The sequence below is a fragment of the Coregonus lavaretus genome, assembly GCF_964263955.1.
Source record: "Coregonus lavaretus genome assembly, contig: HAP1_SCAFFOLD_337, whole genome shotgun sequence".
In the NCBI taxonomy this organism is placed as follows: Eukaryota; Metazoa; Chordata; class Actinopteri; order Salmoniformes; family Salmonidae; genus Coregonus; species Coregonus lavaretus.
The window spans coordinates 219,956-239,971 of record NW_028160985.1 but is presented as its reverse complement, the minus strand read 5'-3'; the positions used below and the strand labels follow the sequence as shown (position 1 = coordinate 239,971).

General features: G+C 45.0%; 1 protein-coding gene across 4 annotated transcripts in view; it reads left to right on the top strand.

The window, feature by feature from the left end:
• Positions 1–5,026: 5,026 nt before the first annotated feature.
• The window catches only part of LOC311121238 (rho GTPase-activating protein 29-like), a 79,676-nt gene continuing 64,686 nt past the window's right edge, over positions 5,027–20,016 (top strand). For 3 of the 4 annotated variants that reach the window (XM_084195751.1, XM_084195753.1, XM_084195750.1), the window contains exon 1: positions 5,027–5,997. In XM_084195751.1, the coding sequence (XP_084051877.1) occupies positions 5,640–5,997 (358 nt within the window). In that variant the 5' untranslated portion in view covers positions 5,027–5,639. The remainder of the gene's footprint in view (positions 5,998–20,016) is intronic. The other variant, XM_084195752.1, reaches the window with a different exon arrangement.

Here is a 20,016-nt window from a genome sequence, read left to right as displayed (position 1 = left end):
ACCCTTTGCCTTGATGACAGCTTTGCACACTCTTGGCATTCTCTCAACCACCTTCACCTGGAATGCTTTTCCAACAGTCTTGAAGGAGTTCCCACATATGCTGAGCACTTGTTGGCTGCTTTTCCTTCACTCTGCGGTCCAACTCATCCCAAACTATCTCAATTGGGTTGAGGTCGGGTGATTGTGGAGGCCAGGTAATCTGATGCAGCACTCCATCACTCTCCTTGGTCAAATAGCCCTTACACAGCCTGGAGGTGTGTTTTGGGTCAATGTCCTGTTAAAAAACTAATGATTATCCCACTAAGCGCAAACCAGATGGGATGGCTGCAGAATGCTGTGGTAGCCATGCTGGTTAAGTGTGCCTTGAATTCTAAATAAATCACTGACAGTGTCACCAGCAAAGCACCCCCACACCATAAAACCACCTCCTCCATGCTTTACGGTGGGAACTACACATGCGGAGATCATCAGTTCACCCACACCGCATCTCACAAAGACAGTTTGAACCAAAAATCTCAAATTTGGACTCATCAGACCAAAGGACAGATTTCCACCAGTCTAATGTCCATTGCTCGTGTTTCTTGGCCCAAGCAAGTCTCTACTTCTTATTGGTGTCATTTAGTAGTGGTTTCTTTGCAGCAATTCGACCATAAAGGCCTGATTCACACAGTCTCCTCTGAACAGTTGATGTTGAGATGTGTTTGTTACTTGAACTCTGTGAAGCATTTATTTGGGCTGCAATCTGAGGTGCAGTTAACTCTAATGAACTCATCCTTTGCAGCAGAGGTAACTCTGGGTCTTCCTATCCTGTGGCGGTCCTCATGAGAGCCAGTTTCATCATAGTGCTTGATGGTTTTTGCGACTGCACTTGAAGAAACTTTCAAAGTTCTTGAAATTTTCTGGATTGACTGACCTTCATGTCTTAAAGTAATGATGGACTGTCATTTCTCGTTGCTTATTTGAGCTGTTCTTGCCATTATATGGACTTGGTATTTTACCAAATAGGGCTATCTTCTGTATACCCCCCCTGTCACAACACAACTGATTGGCTCAAACACATTAAGAAGGAAAGAAGTTACACAAATTAATTTTAACAAGGCTCACCTGTTAATTGAAATGCATTCCAGGTGACTACCTCATGAAGCTGGTTGAGTGAATGCCAAGAGTGTGCAAAGCTGTCATCAAGGCAAAGGGTGGTTACTTTGAAGAATCTAAAATCTAAAATATATTTTGATTTGTTGAACACTTTTTTGGTTACTACATGATTCCATATGTGTTATTTCATAGTTTTGATGTCTTCACTATTATTCTACAATGTAGAAAATAGTAAAAATAAAGAAAAACCCTGGAATGAGTAGGTGTGTCCAAACTTTTGACTGGTACTGTACATACAGTGCATTCGGAAAGTATTCAGACCCCTTAATTACTTTATTCCCTCATCAATCTACAAACAATCCCACACAATGACAAAGCAAAAACAGGTTTTCAGAAATTTTTGACAAATTTATAAAAAATAAAAAACAGATATACATTATTATTTGTATTTAATCCCTTTGCTATGAGACTCGAAATTGAGCTCTGGTGTATCCTGTTTCAATTGATCAACCTTGAGATGTTTCTAAAACTTGATTGGAGTCCACGTGTGGTAAATTCAATTGATTGGACATGATTTGGAAAGGCACACACCTGTCTATATAAGGTCCCACAGTTGACAGTGCATGTCAGAGCAAAAACAAAGCCATGAGGTCGAAGGAATTGTCCATAGAGCTCCGAGACAGGATTGTGTCGAGGCACAGGTCTGGGGAAGGGTACCAAACAAATGTCTCCAGCATTGAAGGTCCCCAAGAACACAGTGGCCTCCATCATTCTTAAATGGAAGAAGTTTGGAACCACCAAGACTCTTCCTAGAGAGGAAACGGGGGAAAAGGGCCTTGCTCTGACAGAGCTCCAGAGTTCCTTCCAGAAGGACAACCATCTCTGCAGCACTCCACCAATCAGGCCTTTATGGTAGAGTGGGCGGACGGAAGCCACTCCTCAGTAAAAGGCACATGACAGCCCGCATGGAGTTTGCTAAATGCCATTTAAAATACTCTCAGACCATGACAAACAAGATTCTCTGGTCTGATAATACTAAGATTGAACTCTTTGGCCTGAATGTCAAGCGTCACGTCTGGAGGAAACCTGGCACCATCCCTACAGTGAAGCATGGTGGTGGCAGCATCATGCTGTGGAGATGTTTTTCTGCGGCAGGGACTGGGAGACTAGTCAGGATCGAGGGAAAGATGAACGGAGCAAAGTACAGAGAGTGATCCTTGATGAAATCCTGCTCCAGAGCATTCAGGACCTCAGACTTGGGCGAAGGTTCACCTTCCAACAGGACAACAACCCTAAGCACACAGCCAAGACATCGCAGGAGTGGCTTCGGGAGAAGTCTCTGAATGTCCTTGAGTGGCCCAGCCAGAGCCTGGACTTGAACCCGATCGGACATCTCTGGAGAGACTTGAAAATAGCTGTGCAGCGATGCTCCCCATCCAACCTGACAGAGCTTGAGAGGATCTGCAGAGAAGAATGGGAGAAACTCCCCAAATACATGTGTGCCAAGCTTGTAGCGTCATATCCAAGAAGACTCGAGGATGTAATCGCTGCCAAAGGTGCTTCAACAAAGTACTGAGTAAAGGGTCTGAATACTTATGTAAATGTCATTTATTTTCATTTAAAAAATGTGATTCTTAAAAGATTTCTAAAAAACTGTTTTTACTTTGTCATTATGGGATATTGTGTGTGTAGATTGATGAGGAAAAAAACAATGTAATACATTTTAGAATAAGGCTGTATCATAACAGAATGTGGAAAACGTCAAGGGGTCTGAATAATTTTCCGAATGCACTGTATATATGTATAATGTCTAATATAAAGGAAGAGAAGCTGAGGCCTAACCCCAGAGAGAGTGAGAGATATGCCGCTGGCCTGACTGGGGTCTGGAGGCCTGAAGCATTTAGACGACACCAACATGCATGTCTTTATGTCAGATGGCTACTGCGTCTGCAATACAGATATAGACGTACAGGAGGAGGGTAAATCTTCTATCCGAAATATTTTGTATAAAGATAAGCTTTATATTGTTAGATTATAGGAGTAACTCTGGTAGGCCTGAAACAGTCTTTCTCACCTAAAGTTGAACTGTTGGAGTCAGTTGGAGCCCAGGGGCCCACTGCCTTCATATCATAGGCCTGCAGTAGCTAAAGCTTAATAATAGTCACACCATAGCAAACGTTTCTAAACTTAATAAGGGTAATATCAAAAGTAAGTTAAGCCATTTGTTTTATAGGGAAAATATGAGCAGGAGAGCGAATTTAAACCAGGGATAAAACGCACTACCCTTCCCTGTGGCCGATTTTAAAAACCATACAACCCTCCCGAAAGTAAAATAATAAAAATAAGTTTGACAACACCCCCCTCCCCCCCCTAAATAGCATCCTGATTTTATGATTTTTTTGTTGTTGAATAATAGTGCCAACATTTTCAGACTGTGGCAATAACAATGTTAAGGCTAAACTAAATCTAAATGTGGGTTTAGGTTAATTCAGTAGCCTAAGCACCGGGGTCTTTCTATCCAACATGTGGTGGTCACAGTGGGATATGGAGATGACCAGTAAATGGTCCCCATGGGATTCCCACTGCAATCTGTGCCCCCATACCTCCTGGTTTGGTTTATAACTCCAGAGAGTGATTCAGTAATTTGCAGATTCTTTAGAAATGAGTTATAGGCTAACAATTTGAAAATACTGATTCATGAAATGTTATACAAATGTTAATTTAAGCCCAATTTTAGTCATGTTTGATGGTTATGTTTTTGTTGGTGTTTGTGTGTGTTCTCTCTGGTCTCCTGTAACGTTTGTTTGGTAGTGAGATGTGATGTTGAGGTGATGCTAAGGAGAGCTGCTAGCTAGGCCTGCATGCTAAGGAGAGCTGCTAGCTAGGCCTGCATGCTAAGGAGAGCTGCTAGCTAGGCCTGCATGCTAAGGAGAGCTGCTAGCTAGGCCTGCATGCTAAGGAGAGCTGCTAGCTAGGCCTGCATGCTAAGGAGAGCTGCTAGCTAGGCCTGCATGCTAAGGAGAGCTGCTAGCTAGGCCTGCATGCTAAGGAGAGCTGCTAGCTAGGCCTGCATGCTAAGGAGAGCTGCTAGCTAGGCCTGCATGCTAAGGAGAGCTGCTAGCTAGGCCTGCATGCTAAGGAGAGCTGCTAGCTAGGCCTGCATGCTAAGGAGAGCTGCTAGCTAGGCCTGCATGCTAAGGAGAGCTGCTTGCTAGGCCTGCATTGGCTTGTCTTCCCTTCTTCTGCCACCCAAATGAAACAGGGCTGCTCTCACTTATTATACTTCCAGACCCCAATCAGACAGACAGACAGACAGACAGACAGTGCCTCCAGACCCCACTCAGGCTCAGACAGACAGACAGACAGACAGGGCCTCCAGACCCCAATCAGGCTCAGACAGACAGACAGACAGACAGACAGACAGACAGACAGACAGGGCCTCCAGACCCCACTCAGGCTCAGACAGACAGACAGACAGACAGACAGACAGGGCCTCCAGACCCCACTCAGGCTCAGACAGACAGACAGTCAGACAGACAGACAGACAGACAGACAGGGCCTCTGAGAGTCTGGTTGCCTTGTTACCGAGCACATTCTCTCAAAATAGATCCAGTCCTATAGCCCTGCTTTGCGGGACTCTTCAGTTTTACAAATAAATCATTGAGAGGAATGTTCCTATTTCTTTTAAAAAGTTATGTTTCTGTTGTGAGAAATCAGTATTTTCCTCTGACAACGGCTGTTGATTAGTGGTTAGTTGTTAGAGAAGTGATCACATGATGTTTAGCTGCAGTGTGAAAGTCTATTCATGGTGCCTAGATAATCTTCTTGTTTAAGCCTGGCGGTCTTTCTAAACACATATCTTTCTCTCTGCACAGGATCATCCATTCGTGCTCTGAAACAGCGTGGGATCTAAGTAGGTACAGAGCAGAGAGCCAGGCAGGACTACAGGTACAGAGAAGAGAGCCAGGCAGGACTACAGGTACAGAGCAGAGAGCCAGGCAGGACTACAGGTACAGAGCAGAGAGCCAGGCAGGCAGGACTACAGGTACAGAGCAGAGAGCCAGGCAGGCAGGACTACAGGTACAGAGCAGAGAGCCAGGCAGGCAGGACTACAGGTACAGAGCAGAGAGCCAGGCAGGCAGGACTACAGGTACAGAGCAGAGAGCCAGGCAGGCAGGACTACAGGTACAGAGCAGAGAGCCAGGCAGGCAGGACTACAGGTACAGAGCAGAGAGCCAGGCAGGCAGGACTACAGGTACAGAGCAGAGAGCCAGGCAGGCAGGACTACAGGTACAGAGCAGAGAGCCAGGCAGGCAGGACTACAGGTACAGAGCAGAGAGCCAGGCAGGCAGGACTACAGGTACAGAGCAGAGAGCCAGGCAGGCAGGACTACAGGTACAGAGCAGAGAGCCAGGCAGGCAGGACTACAGGTACAGAGCAGAGAGCCAGGCAGGCAGGACTACAGGTACAGAGCAGAGAGCCAGGCAGGACTACAGGTACACGGCCGGGGGACTACCGGGGATACCGGGCCTGGACAGCAGGGCATGCTGGCTGCGGTTGGGATGTTGAGGCAGAGCAGTGGTGGAGGCGGTGGTACCAGTGGAGGGAACAAACGATCGCTGGGCATCTCGCGCATCTCCAACTTCCACTTCTTCCCTTTGTCCGCTGGCATGGGCACTGGTATGGGCACTACGGCGGGTACCGGGACAGCGACCTTTGGGACGGGGGGCAGACGAGCCAAGAGAAGCTCCCTGAGCTCCATCAGCTCTGGATCGGACAGCCTGGATGCCCCCGCTCCCCCTGCCGGGAACACCGACCCAGACTACATCATGCAGCTGGTCAACGACGTGCGTAACTTTGCTGACGTCCTCCTTCACTTCAAGGAAGCTTTTCACTCCAAAGGTGAGTTCGGAGTTTGGACTGCGGAAACAGAAGGGTAATTGGGATGATAGTGAGTGGTTACAATGCTTGCCTGGATGTGGATGTATCCCCCGGTGTATCATGGGAAACGTAGTGTAATGGAACTCCTGGTTTAGCTTAGGTGTCAGTCAGAGGCAGTGTGCACAATTTGCCCCAGTCCACCTGTTTCTCTTCCGTCCTGGTCTGCCCTTGGCTGTGTGTCACTCACCTTTCTTTCTTTCTTTCTTTCTTTCTTTCTTTCTTTCTTTCTTTCTTTCTTTCTTTCTACCATGGTGTGAATGTCCTTGTTGGTTGTTTTCTAATCTTTCTTTCTGGGAGGGCTGGTTACATTGTAGTCTTTAACCAATGTCCTAGAGGGGAATGTTTGCAATGTGTTTAAGCTTTAAAATCTGTGGCTTTTGTCACTCACTAAGGTGATTTAATGTGTCTTTTGCATAGAAAAATGTGACCAATTTCCTAAAATATCTTGTAATTCTAGATTTTCTACTCCACATGTTATTTTAGAGGGCTGGGAGTAGGGGAGGGTGTGGGGAGGAGAGACGTGGAAGTGGGTGATATCTGAAGCACTCTGTAGAATGCAGAACACTTTGTCCCACGTTATCACTTTGTCCCACTGAGTCTATCACCCTATATATCCTATCTATTCGGTCTTCCTTGTAGGTCCTTTAAAAAAAACACTTCGACCTCAGATTAAAAACCTGAAGTACACTGAGTGTAGAAAACATTACGAACTCTTTCCATGCTCTTTCCATGACATAGACTGACCAGGTGAATCCAGGTGAAAGCTATGATTCCTTATTGATGTCACCTGTTAAATCCACTTCAATCAGTGTAGATGAAGGGGAGGAGATGGGTTAAATAATTATTTTTAAGCCTTGAGACAATTGGGACATGGATTGTATATGGGTGCCATTCAGATGGTGAATGGGCAAGACAAAATATTTAAGTGCCTTTTGAACGGGGTGCGGTAGTAGGTGCCAGGCGCAACGGTTTGAGTGTGTCAAGAACTGCAGCGCTGCTGTTTTTTTTTTAAGATCAACTGTTTCCTGTTTGTATCAAGAATGGTCCACCACCCAAAGGACTTCCAGACAACTTGACACAACTGTGGGAAGCATAATAATAATAATAATAATAATAATAATAATAATAATAATATGCCATTTAGCAGACGCTTTTATCCAAAGCGACTTACAGTCATAAGCATTGGAGTCAACATGGGCCAGCATCCCTGTGGAACGCTTTCGACACCATGCCCCGACGAATTGAGGTTGTTCTCAGTCTATTTGATAGTGAAAGTCAGCATCAGGGTTTCAGAGGGCCCATTGTCACACCAGCTTCCGTCCAGACCATAATACACTCCTTCAGTAATGTATGGTCTATCCTCCTCCTCATCCCATCAGTCATCTGAAGTGGAGTGTTTCTAAACCATGGGGAAAACACTTAAAATGCAAGAATAAGTGCAGATTAAAAAGGGGTTGATTTGCTCTTGCGTGTGGGATTATTGCATTCTTGTGCTGTTGGGTCGGGCCCTTGGCTTGGACCAGACCCAGGTTCGCTAATCCCTCTCCTGGGTAAGGGTTGTCTGAGGGGGGGGGGGTTGCTGGATGTGTTGGTACCCCTCTCCTCCCTTCCAGTAGAGCAGTGCCATGTCGTCCAGGCCTCTGATGAATATCAGCCTTTGTCTGGAGAGGAGAGGGAGGTCAGGGAGGGTGCTTGACCTGGCTGGACTGGCCGGGTGTTTGGAGAGGCAGGACGACCTGGCTGGACTGGCCGGGTGTTTGGAGAGGCAGGACGACCTGGCTGGACTGGCCGGGTGTTTGGAGAGGCAGGACGACCTGGCTGGACTGGCCGGGTGTTTGGAGAGGCAGGACGACCTGGCTGGACTGGCCGGGTGTTTGGAGAGGCAGGACGACCTGGCTGGACTGGCCGGGTGTTTGGAGAGGCAGGACGACCTGGCTGGACTGGCCGGGTGTTTGGAAAGGCAGGACTTGTGACTGGTGTTCTTCAGCTGGAGGGGCACCTGAGTGGGGCTGTCGCCAGTTCACGGATCAAACTAATACATCAGCATGTGGAAGAAGAGTATATCTGCTCAGGTTCGCTAGTTCACTGATCAATGTCACGACTACCGCCGAGGCTGCCTCCCCTCCTCCTTGTTCGGGCAGGTTTCGGCGTTCGTCGTCACCGGCTTACTAGCTACTGCCGATCCCCATTCTCATCACTCCACTTGTCATGTCTTGTCTTGTCAATCACACACACCTGGTGCTCATTCCCCTAATTAGTATGTGTATAAGTGTTCCCCTTGTCTTTGTGAGTGAATGTTTCATTGTGAGAGCGAGGTAGCTCGGTTGAGCTACTCTTCCTGTTGTTATTGCCAAGGTGGAATATTTCCCTTGTGATAGTTTCGTATTGACGCTGGGTGCATTTTATTTATATAAACGGAATAAACTCTGGACTTCGGTGTTTTACCTCCTGCGCCCGACTCCTTCATTCACACGTCGTCACAATCAAACTAATACATCAGCACGTGGAAGAGGAGTAAATCTGCTCATGTTTGTGCTGCTTCATTTAACGCTAAGGCTACTACCGACATATTTCACAGATTAGTAACTTAGGTAGTTATTACCTTTTTGAAAATGTATTTTGGTTTTCAGCTTAGGTAATTCACGAATAACAAGATGATAATAATAATAATTAGGTGTCCTCTACATATGGAACAGGCTTGTTTTTGTCTGTCTGAGGTGAACTTCCTGGTTATGTCACTCATACAAATTAGTCTTAACAACAGACGCTCAGGCTGGCACACAAGTATGTGACAAGTTTGCATTGCTGTTTATAGTACACATTTGTGTCAGCAGCTTCCTTCATTTGGTTTATTGCATCAAGTTAGTCCGTTCATGGAACCAGTTCAGAAAGCATGTCTGTGCTGCAAAGCCCAACCAAAGCCCAACCATAGCCCAACCAAAAACCTACCCAGCACACCAGCTATTAGAAACGTTTAAGTCGTTTATATCTTCAGTGAGAGCAAACCTTATTTACACTGCAGTGTTGAATAGAAAGCATCTGAGGTAATGTTCATGACCTGGCTCTAGCACTAATTGAACTACATTGCATGGTGCCTCCAGCCCACTAGGCACACCATTATGGAAATGTATTGAAGCCATAACATGTGACTGTAAGAAAGTTAGGCTAAATACAGGACAGGGCAGTTAGGCTAAATACAGGACACAGTTAGGCTAAATACAGGACACAGTTAGGCTAAATACAGGACACAGTTAGGCTAAATACAGGACAGAGTTAGGCTAAATACAGGACACAGTTAGGCTAAATGCAGGACACAGTTAGGCTAAATGCAGGACACAGTTAGGCTAAATGCAGGACACAGTTAGGCTAAATACAGGACACAGTTAGGCTAAATGCAGGACACAGTTAGGCTAAATGCAGGACACAGTTAGGCTAAATGCAGGACACAGTTAGGCTAAATACAGGACACAGTTAGGCTAAATACAGGACACAGTTAGGCTAAATACAGGACAGAGTTAGGCTAAATACAGGACACAGTTAGGCTAAATACAGGACAGAGTTAGGCTAAATACAGGACACAGTTAGGCTAAATACAGGACAGAGTTAGGCTAAATACAGGACAGAGTTAGGCTAAATACAGGACAGAGTTAGGCTAAATACAGGACAGAGTTAGGCTAAATACAGGACAGAGTTAGGCTAAATACAGGACAGAGTTAGGCTAAATACAGGACAGAGTTAGGCTAAATACAGGACACAGTTAGGCTAAATACAGGACACAGTTAGGCTAAATACAGGACACAGTTAGGCTAAATACAGGACACAGTTAGGCTAAATACAGGACACAGTTAGGCTAAATACAGGACACAGTTAGGCTAAATACAGGACACAGTTAGGCTAAATACAGGACACAGTTAGGCTAAATACAGGACACAGTTAGGCTAAATACAGGACAGAGTTAGGCTAAATACAGGACAGAGTTAGGCTAAATACAGGACAGAGTTAGGCTAAATACAGGACAGAGTTAGGCTAAATACAGGACAGAGTTAGGCTAAATACAGGACAGAGTTAGGCTAAATACAGGACAGAGTTAGGCTAAATACAGGACAGAGTTAGGCTAAATACAGGACACAGTTAGGCTAAATACAGGACACAGTTAGGCTAAATACAGGACACAGTTAGGCTAAATACAGGACACAGTTAGGCTAAATACAGGACACAGTTAGGCTAAATGCAGGACACAGTTAGGCTAAATGCAGGACACAGTTAGGCTAAATACAGGACACAGTTAGGCTAAATGCAGGACACAGTTAGGCTAAATGCAGGACACAGTTAGGCTAAATACAGGACACAGTTAGGCTAAATACAGGACACAGTTAGGCTAAATACAGGACACAGTTAGGCTAAATACAGGACACAGTTAGGCTAAATGCAGGACACAGTTAGGCTAAATGCAGGACACAGCTACAATGAATGTATGACAGGAAAACGAGTGACGTTATTTATGCGACGTGACAATGAGGATGCACTCCACAACATGCTAAATATGAGGATGCACTCCACAACATGCTAAATATGAGGATTCACTTTACAACATGCTAAATATGAGGATACACTCCACAACATGCTAAATATGAGGATTCACTTCACAACATGCTAAATATGAGGATTCACTCCACAACATGCTAAATATGAGGATTCACTTCACAACATGCTAAATATGAGGATTCACTCCATAACATGCTAAATATGAGGATACACCTCACAACATGCTAAATATGAGGATACACTCCACAACATGCTAAATATGAGGATACACTCCACAACATGCTAAATATGAGGATTCACTCCACAACATGCTAAATATGAGGATTCACTCCACAACATGCTAAATATGAGGATACACTCCACAACGTGCTAAATATGAGGATACACTCCACAACATGCTAAATATGAGGATTCACTTCACAACATGCTAAATATGAGGATACACTCCACAACATGCTAAATATGAGGATTCACTCCACAACATGCTAAATATGAGGATTCACTCCACAACGTACTAAATATGAGGATACACTCCACAACGTGCTAAATATGAGGATACACTCCACAACATGCTAAATATGAGGATTCACTCCACAACATGCTAAATATGAGGATTCACTCCACAACATGCTAAATATGAGGATACACTCCACAACATGCTAAATATGAGGATACACTCCACAACGTGCTAAATATGAGGATACACTCCACAACGTGCTAAATATGAGGATACACTCCACAACGTGCTAAATATGAGGATACACTCCACAACGTGCTAAATATGAGGATACACTCCACAACATGCTAAATATGAGGATACACTCCACAACATGCTAAATATGAGGATACACTCCACAACATGCTAAATATGAGGATACACTCCACAACATGCTAAATATGAGGATACACTCCACAACATGCTAAATATGAGGATGCACTCCACAACATGCTAAATATGAGGATGCACTCCACAACATGCTAAATATGAGGATTCACTCCACAACATGCTAAAAATGAGGATTCACTCCACAACATGCTAAATATGAGGATGCACTCCACAACATGCTAAATTAGGCAACTCGTTTGGTAAATGTTTTCTATAAAATCTAGGGCTGTCAAATGAAATAAATAATGTAGATAATTGCAGAATTTGCTGTGATTAATCGCAAATTGACAATTTGCTCAAATTGAGTTGAAATGTATGATTTGTTATACAAAAAGCATTGCAAGAATATTGACGTCTTGATTTTTTCCAAAGTGAAGGTAAGCAAAATCTGTTAAATTGACAAAGCACACTTTCTTTAACCTCCCATGTCAACTTGTTTTGACATGCATTGTTGTCTGTGTAGATGATGTATTTTGATGTTTTCACCTTGAACACTTTCAGACTGCGATTTAATTGGGATAAAAATGTGTGCACTAAAATTACAAAAAGTTAACTGATTTAAACTCTGACAGCTCAAAAAAAATCTTATAATTGTTGAACCAGAGTTCGATTGACAAAGTTATGTCTTAGGGTCCAGATTTAGCTCTTGATTGCTTTGTGCAAAATAGGCTATAAAGTCAGATCAGTTTATTGGCCCTGGCGGTTTAACCATGTTAATGACCATGTTAATGACTATGTTAATGTTTAAATCTGAGTGAGTCACTGGCCACACTTTGTCATTTGTACTCTGTACTCTCTACAAATAGAATTGAGGAAATTAACTTGCACCAAAAGTGATCATATCAAAATGATGTGTTGCGGGTCACTGACCGTCTTCAAAGTGTGATTGTTGGCGGTTGGGAGGGCACGGTGTGGCTTTAACAGAGTGTAATAACACGCTGCTGTTGTAAATCACTGGTTTTATGGTTAGATTGAAAGCGATTTTGAATCCCTGATCCAATTTATGACTGTATTGTCTCTGCTGCGTGTGATCAAAGCTAGGGCTTCTCATTACCCTGACCATTAATGAAGAGAGAGGGAATCCTCCTCTCCCTCTTCCCCTCCCCAGCTGCTTGTTGCCACGCATAGCACAGCATAGTGTAGCATAGCGTAGCATAGCATAGCATAGCATAGCATAGCATAGCATAGCATAGCATAGCATAGCATAGCATAGCAGACTCAATAGTCAAACGTAATGTTTTAGGTCTGGACTCTTGCTCAACGCTCTTAACCACTAAGCTACCTGCCGCCCCAGGTATCACTAACTTGATATCTGTCCTTCCTTCCTGTTCTTCCTGTTTAATAATGGACTAACTGTTTTCCCCAGTTAGATCGAGGCGATTTCAGGGTCTCTGTTGTCGAGGGAAACTGATTTTTATCTGGATATTTTTAAAGACTTTGTGTCACGGAAATGAAAGTGCTGAAAACAAATTGGCTCAATATTTAAAAAGAAGATGGAGAACAGGCTATGAAGGAAAAATACTGGAGTTGGAGCAGGTACAGCCAACTAGCGCTAAAATAATATTGTGATATTGTTCAAAATAATACTACACTATATTTTCAAAAATAATATCCCGACATGTAACCGTATCAATTTCCCCCCATCACTAGCGTGTACTGTAATGTACTGTATTTGTGCTCTGTTGGACAGGTCGGGTCAGGACAGGTCGGGACAGGTCAGGACAGGACAGGTCAGGACAGGTCGGGTCAGGACAGGACAGGTCAGGACAGGTCGGGTCAGGTCAGGACAAGACAGGACAAGACAGGACAGGACAGGTCGGGTCAGGACAAGACAGGACAGGTCGGGTCAGGTCAGGACAGGACAAGACAGGACAGGTCGGGTCAGGACAAGACAGGACAGGACAGGTCGGGTCAGGACAAGACAGGTCGGGTCAGGACAGGACAGGTCGGGTCAGGACAGGTCAGGACAGGTCGGGTCAGGACAAGACAGGACAGGACAGGACAAGACAGGACAGGACAGGTCGGGTCAGGACAAGACAGGTCGGGTCAGGACAGGACAGGTCGGGTCAGGACAGGTCAGGACAGGTCGGGTCAGGACAAGACAGGACAGGACAGGACAAGACAGGACAGGTCGGGTCAGGACAAGACAGGACAGGTCGGGTCAGGACAAGACAGGACAGGTCGGGTCAGGACAGGACAGGTCGGGTCAGGACAAGACAGGACAGGTCGGGTCAGGACAGGACAGGTCGGGTCAGGACAGGACAGGACAGGACAGGTCAGGACAAGACAGGTCGGGTCGGGTCAGGACAAGACAGGACAGGTCGGGTCAGGACAGGTCGGGTCAGGACAAGACAGGTCAGGACAGGTCGGGTCAGGTCAGGACAGGACAAGACAGGACAGGTCGGGTCAGGTCAGGACAGGTCAGGACAGGTCGGGTCAGGACAAGACAGGACAGGACAAGACAGGACAGGACAGGTGTGTCGCTGGTTATCTCATTCTCTCATAGCTCCTTGAGGCAGAATGATGGTTGTTTTGTGTGTCAGACATTTAAGAATGGAAAAACAACACCTACAGAAAATGACTTGCTCATGCTGAAGAGAACAACGCACTATGGGAGAAAAAGGGGCATTAGACGGTTAGACAGTAACTGTTCAAGTACATTTGACTGCTTTGCATGTACAGACAAATATCCATATTCCATGTAAATCAGTTATCTGTTGATGAACACCCTGTGTCAGTTTTGAGGTTAGCTTGTTCAGTACTGTGTATTTATAGAATATTAATGTGCAGTGTTGTAGACCACTACGTCAGTGTGGAGGCTTACTCCCAGACGTGACCCTCCTGGCAGTGCGGAGGCTTGCTCCCAGACGTGACCCTCCTGGCAGTACTGAGGCAGTGTGGAGGCTTGCTCCAAGACGTGACCCTCCTGGCAGTGCGGAGGCTTGCTCCCAGACGTGACCCTCCTGGAGGTACTGAGGCAGTGTATTTATGTATGGATAGGCACAGCGTTTTTCCTGACCACCAGCTATGTAGTCTCTCCTGTCAGTGGTGTGACCCAGGCCTTCAGCAACACTCTGAGAGGGCAGACAGGACAGTCTGTCAGTGGTGTGATGCAGGCCTTCAGCAACACTCTGAGAGGGCAGATAGGACAGTCTGTTAGTCTATGGCTGGTATGCCTTCGGATGCCCTGGCCAGGAGGGTCTGTCTGCCTGTCTGTGTTTTAAATGCTGACCAACTGGCTCGTCAATCAGCCCACATGTAAGCTGCAGACAAGCTCTGGTCAGCGCACGGTGTCACCTTTTGGTGGTATCTTAGAATGTAAAGGGAATTCTAGTCTACCTGCTTATATCTTAAAATTCCCTCACACTGTTTTTACTGTAGAATCTGCCTTATTATACTCCAAAGTTCATGTTTTTAGCAAAACACATGCAAGTTTGATCTCTCCTTCTCTTCTCATGTGACATATCTTCCATATAATTTATTTTATGTGTTCACACTCTCTCTAAGAATCCTTTGTTGTTTTTTCATCCTTCTTTTTCTTAGCTCCTGGTTCTCTGTCCAGCAGCTACAGTACCTCTCCCCCTCTCTGTCCAGTGAAACCTACAGTACCTCTCCCCCTCTCTGTCCAGCACCTACAGTACCTCTCCCCCTCTCTGTCCAGCACCTACAGTACCTCTCCCCCTCTCTGCCCAGTGAAACCTACAGTACCTCTCCCCCTCTCTGTCCAGCACCTACAGTACCTCTCCCCCTCTCCCCCCAGTGAAACCTACAGTACCTCTCCCCCTCTCTGTCCAGCACCTACAGTACCTCTCCCCCTCTCTGCCCAGCACCTACAGTACCTCTCCCCCTCTCTGTCCAGCACCTACAGTACCTCTCCCCCTCTCTGCCCAGTGAAACCTACAGTACCTCTCCCCCTCTCTGTCCAGCACCTACAGTACCTCTCCCCCTCTCCCCCCAGTGAAACCTACAGTACCTCTCCCCCTCTCTGCCCAGTGAAACCTACAGTACCTCTCCCCCTCTCTGTCCAGCAGCTACAGTACCTCTCCCCCTCTCTGCCCAGTGAAACCTACAGTACCTCTCCCCCTCTCTGGCCAGTGAAACCTACAGTACCTCTCCCCCTCTCTGTCCAACAGCTACAGTACCTCTCCCCCTCTCTGCCCAGTGAAACCTACAGTACCTCTCCCCCTCTCTGCCCAGTGAAACCTACAGTACCTCTCCCCCTCTCTGCCCAGTGAAACCTACAGTACCTCTCCCCCTCTCTGTCCAACAGCTACAGTACCTCTCCCCCTCTCTGTCCAGTGAAACCTACAGTACCTCTCCCCCTCTCTGTCCAGTGAAACCTACAGTACCTCTCCCCCTCTCTGTCCAGTGAAACCTACAGTACCTCTCCCCCTCTCTGTCCAGTGAAACCTACAGTACCTCTCCCCCTCTCTGCCCAGTGAAACCTACAGTACCTCTCCCCCTCTCTGTCCAGTGAAACCTATTAGTGGATTACCTGAGTGTATTTGTAACTGCTGTATCAATATTGACCTGTACCATGTTGGCCAGTGCCACAGGCACAGCTAATCATATTGATAGTGGTGGGGTAAACGGTTATCTGTCATTGCTGCTGTAAGCAGCTCTTTCTCTGCATACCCTACATTCCAGCAGAACAAACGCTCACTTGTTGCTTTTAGTGCCTTAGATCAACAGTTGCTTAATGCGTGGACAAAAAATGGTGAATGTCTTTGTGAAGTCATTTTGTTAAGTCTGTTCTTTGCCAAATTAGTAGTGCCTTGACCCGTTAATAAGTTTGAATGTTTTTTTAGCTATGGTTGGTGGTGTTGTGATGGGATGTGATGACATGAGGGAGTGGAGGGTCAATGGAGAGGGGTGATAACCTCTATAGGAGCCGATGGCGTCCATACGGCTGACTGTTGCTTCACTCCTAATTTAAAATGGTTGCTGTCATCACAGATGAATGGTTGATTTATGGATAAAAGGTTATTTACCTTGTCTAGTTGTTTGTTTTGAGATTCCCGATATTCTGGAATAACATCTTGGACCTGTCTCTTTAAAAGGTTGTGAATTTGTGTCACACTATAGCTGCATTACGGCTGTTTTGGTCCTGTTTTGGTCCTGTTTGGTCCTGTTTTGGTCCTGTTTTGGTCCTGTTTTGGTCCTGTTTTGGTCCTGTTTTGGTCCTGTTTTGGTCCTGTTTTGGTCCTGTTTTGGTCCTGTTTAGTCCTGCCAGATGGTTGAATTGACTTGGTTCGTACTTTAGCCAGACCAGCTCTTTCAATGAGTTACATTTTTCTTATCATTGATTCTAAATCTCTCTCTGAGGGTGAGCTTCTCAATTCAGACCACATAAAAGATGATTGCTCTTGTTCCAAGTTCCTTCAAGTTTACCGTGAAGTTCTGCCACGCCATTGGAGTTTAATTTGACCCTTATTTTCATGTGAAAGGAAAAATTATGCTGGGGAATGAGCACATAGGGGTTCTGAGAGGGTGTGTGTTGTGTGTGTGTGTGTGTGTGTCTTTAAGAGGATACCCTCCACCGACACTGTGGGTCACAGAGCAGACAGAATCCATGGAGAGGGATTAAAGACCTCCCCTACCCCAAGTTGCCCCACAATATGCCGTAGAGATGGGGGTCCCGGTCCGTCTGATCAGCTAAATGGGATTTTCTGCTCCCCGTTGCAGAGTGTTTTGAGGGGTAGGTAGTGTGAGGATCAGACGTAGCCCTGTTTATAGATTTGCATACTTTACAGATCTCACCATATGATCACACCTTTTCATGGTTGCTTTCATGATCATCAGTTAATATCCCCACTTTTAGTTGATGGATTTAAAGCATGCATCCCTCGTGACTTCCTGTGTTAGTGTGTGTGTGTGTTTTAACATGAGTTAGTGTGTGTGTTTTTAACTACTTGTGCTACTAACAAGAAGAGGTGCCCTTACGTGATGATTTTTCTCAGAACAGCGATCAAGGTGAGTGATGATTGAACAGGTACTGTAGCTAGCTGTCGAGAACAGCTATCAAGGTGAGTGATTGTTAAACAGGTACTGTAGCTAGCTGTCGAGAACAGCTATCAAGGTGAGTGATTGTTGAACAGGTACTGTAGCTAGCTGTTGAGAACAGCTATCAAGGTGAGTGATTGTTGAACTGGTACTGTTGAGAACAGCTATCAAGGTGAGTGATTGTTGAACAGGTACTGTAGCTAGCTGTTGAGAACAGCTATCAAGGTGAGTGATTGTTGAACTGGTACTGTTGAGAACAGCTATCAAGGTGAGTGATTGTTGAACAGGTACTGTTGAGAACAGCTATCAAGGTGAGTGATTGTTGAACAGGTACTGTTGAGAACAGCTATCCAATTGGGTCGGGTTATTGCCAGGGACCTCACAATACGATGTTATCACGATACTTAGGTGCCGATAAAATATGTATTGCGATTCGATACTGTGATTTTTATTTGCGATTCGATGTTCCAAACGTATTGCTCACCATATGTCTGCTGCAGAGGGACTAGAGAGAGCCATGAGAACACACGTTTTGTTCAGTCATCGAAATAAAAGTGCTGAAAACAAATTGACTCCATATTTAAAGAGTTTTTTGGTGCAGGTACAGCCAACTAGCGCTAAAATAATATTGTGATATTGTTCAAAACGATACGATATTCTGATATGTACAGTTGAAGTCGTACGTTTTAAATACACTTAGGTATGAGTCATTAAAACTCATTTTTCAACCACTCCACACATTTCTTGTTAACAAACTATAGTTTTGGCAAGTCGGTTAGGACATCTACTTTGTGCATGACACAAGTAATTTTTCCAACAATTGTTTACAGATTATTTCACTTATAATTCACTGTATCACAATTCCAGTGGGTCAGAAGTTGACTGTGCCTTTTAAACAGCTTGGAAAATTCCAGAAAATGATATCATGGCTTTAGAAGCTTCTGATAGGCTAATTGACATCATTTAAATCAATTGGAGGTGAACCTGTGGATTCATTTGAGTCAATTGGAGGTGTACCTGTGGATGTATTTCAAGGCCTACCTTCAAACTCAGTGCCTCTTTGCTTGACATCATGGGAAAATGAAAAGAAATCAGCCAAGACCTCAGAAAAAAAATTGTAGACCTCCACAAGTCTGGTTCATCCTTGGGAGCAATTTCCAAACGCCTGAAGGTACCACGTTCATCTGTACAAACAATAGTACGCAAGTATAAACACCATGGGACCACGCAGCCGTCATACCGCTCAGGAAGGAGACGCGTTCTGTCTCCTAGAGATGAACGTACTTTGGTGCGGAAAGTGCAAATCAATCCCAGAACAACAGCAAAGGACCATGTGAAGATGCTGGAGGAAACAGGTACAAAAGTATCTATATCCACAGTAAAATGAGTTCTATATCGACATAATCTGAAAGGCCGCTCAGCAAGGAAGAAGCCACTGCTCCAAAACCGCCATAAAAAAGCCAGACTACGGTTTGCAACTGCACATAGGGACAAATATCGTACTTTTTGGAGAAATGTCCTCTGGTCTGATGAAACAAAAATATAACTGTTTGGCCATAATGACCATTGTTATGTTTGGAGGAAAAAGGGGGTTTCTTGCAAGCCGAAGAACACCATCCCAACTGTGAAGCATGGGGGTGGCAGCATCATGCTGTGGGGGTACTTTGCTGCAGGAGGGACTGGTGCAATTCACAAAATAGATGGCACCATGAGGAAGGGAAATAATGTGGATATATTGAAGCAACATCTCAAGACATCAGTCAGGAAGTTAAAGCTTGGTCGCAAATGGGTCTTCCAAATGGACAATGACCCCAAGCATACTTCCAAAGTTGTGGCAAAATGGCTTAAGGACAACAAAGTCAAGGTATTGGAGTGGCCATCACAAAGCCCTCACCTCAATCCTTATAGAATATTTGTGGGCAGAACTGAAAAAGCGTGTGCGAGCAAGGAGGCCTACAAACCTGACTCAGTTACACCATCTCTGTCAGGACGAATGGGCCAAAATTCACCCAACTTATTGTGGGAAGCTTGTGGAAGGCTACCCGAAACGTTTGACCCAAGTTAAACAATTTAAAGGCAATGCTACCAAATACTAATTGATTTTATGTAAACTTCTGACCCACTGGGAATGTGATGAAAGAAATAAAAGCTGAAATAAATCATTATCTCTGCTATTATTCTGACATTTCACATTCTTAAAATAAAGTGGTGATCCTAACTGACCTAAAACAGGGAATTTTTACTAGGATTAAATGTCAGGAATTGTGAAAAACTGAGATTAAATGTATTTGGCTTAAGGTGTATGTAAACTTCCGACTTCAACTGTAACTGTATCTACCCCCCCCCCCCCCAGGTTTTCTGTAACACGTAGTAAGGCTCTCTGTCTAATATTTCGGACATCGTCGATGTAAGTAATCCATGGCATCGTTCCAGAAAGGTTTTGGGAATGACTATTTTCTCTCTTCCCATGTAATACTCCTTGACTAGAGGAAGAAGTAGGAATTCTGTTCTGTGACTTTAACTTGTTTTCGAAAGTTGTTTGTTAA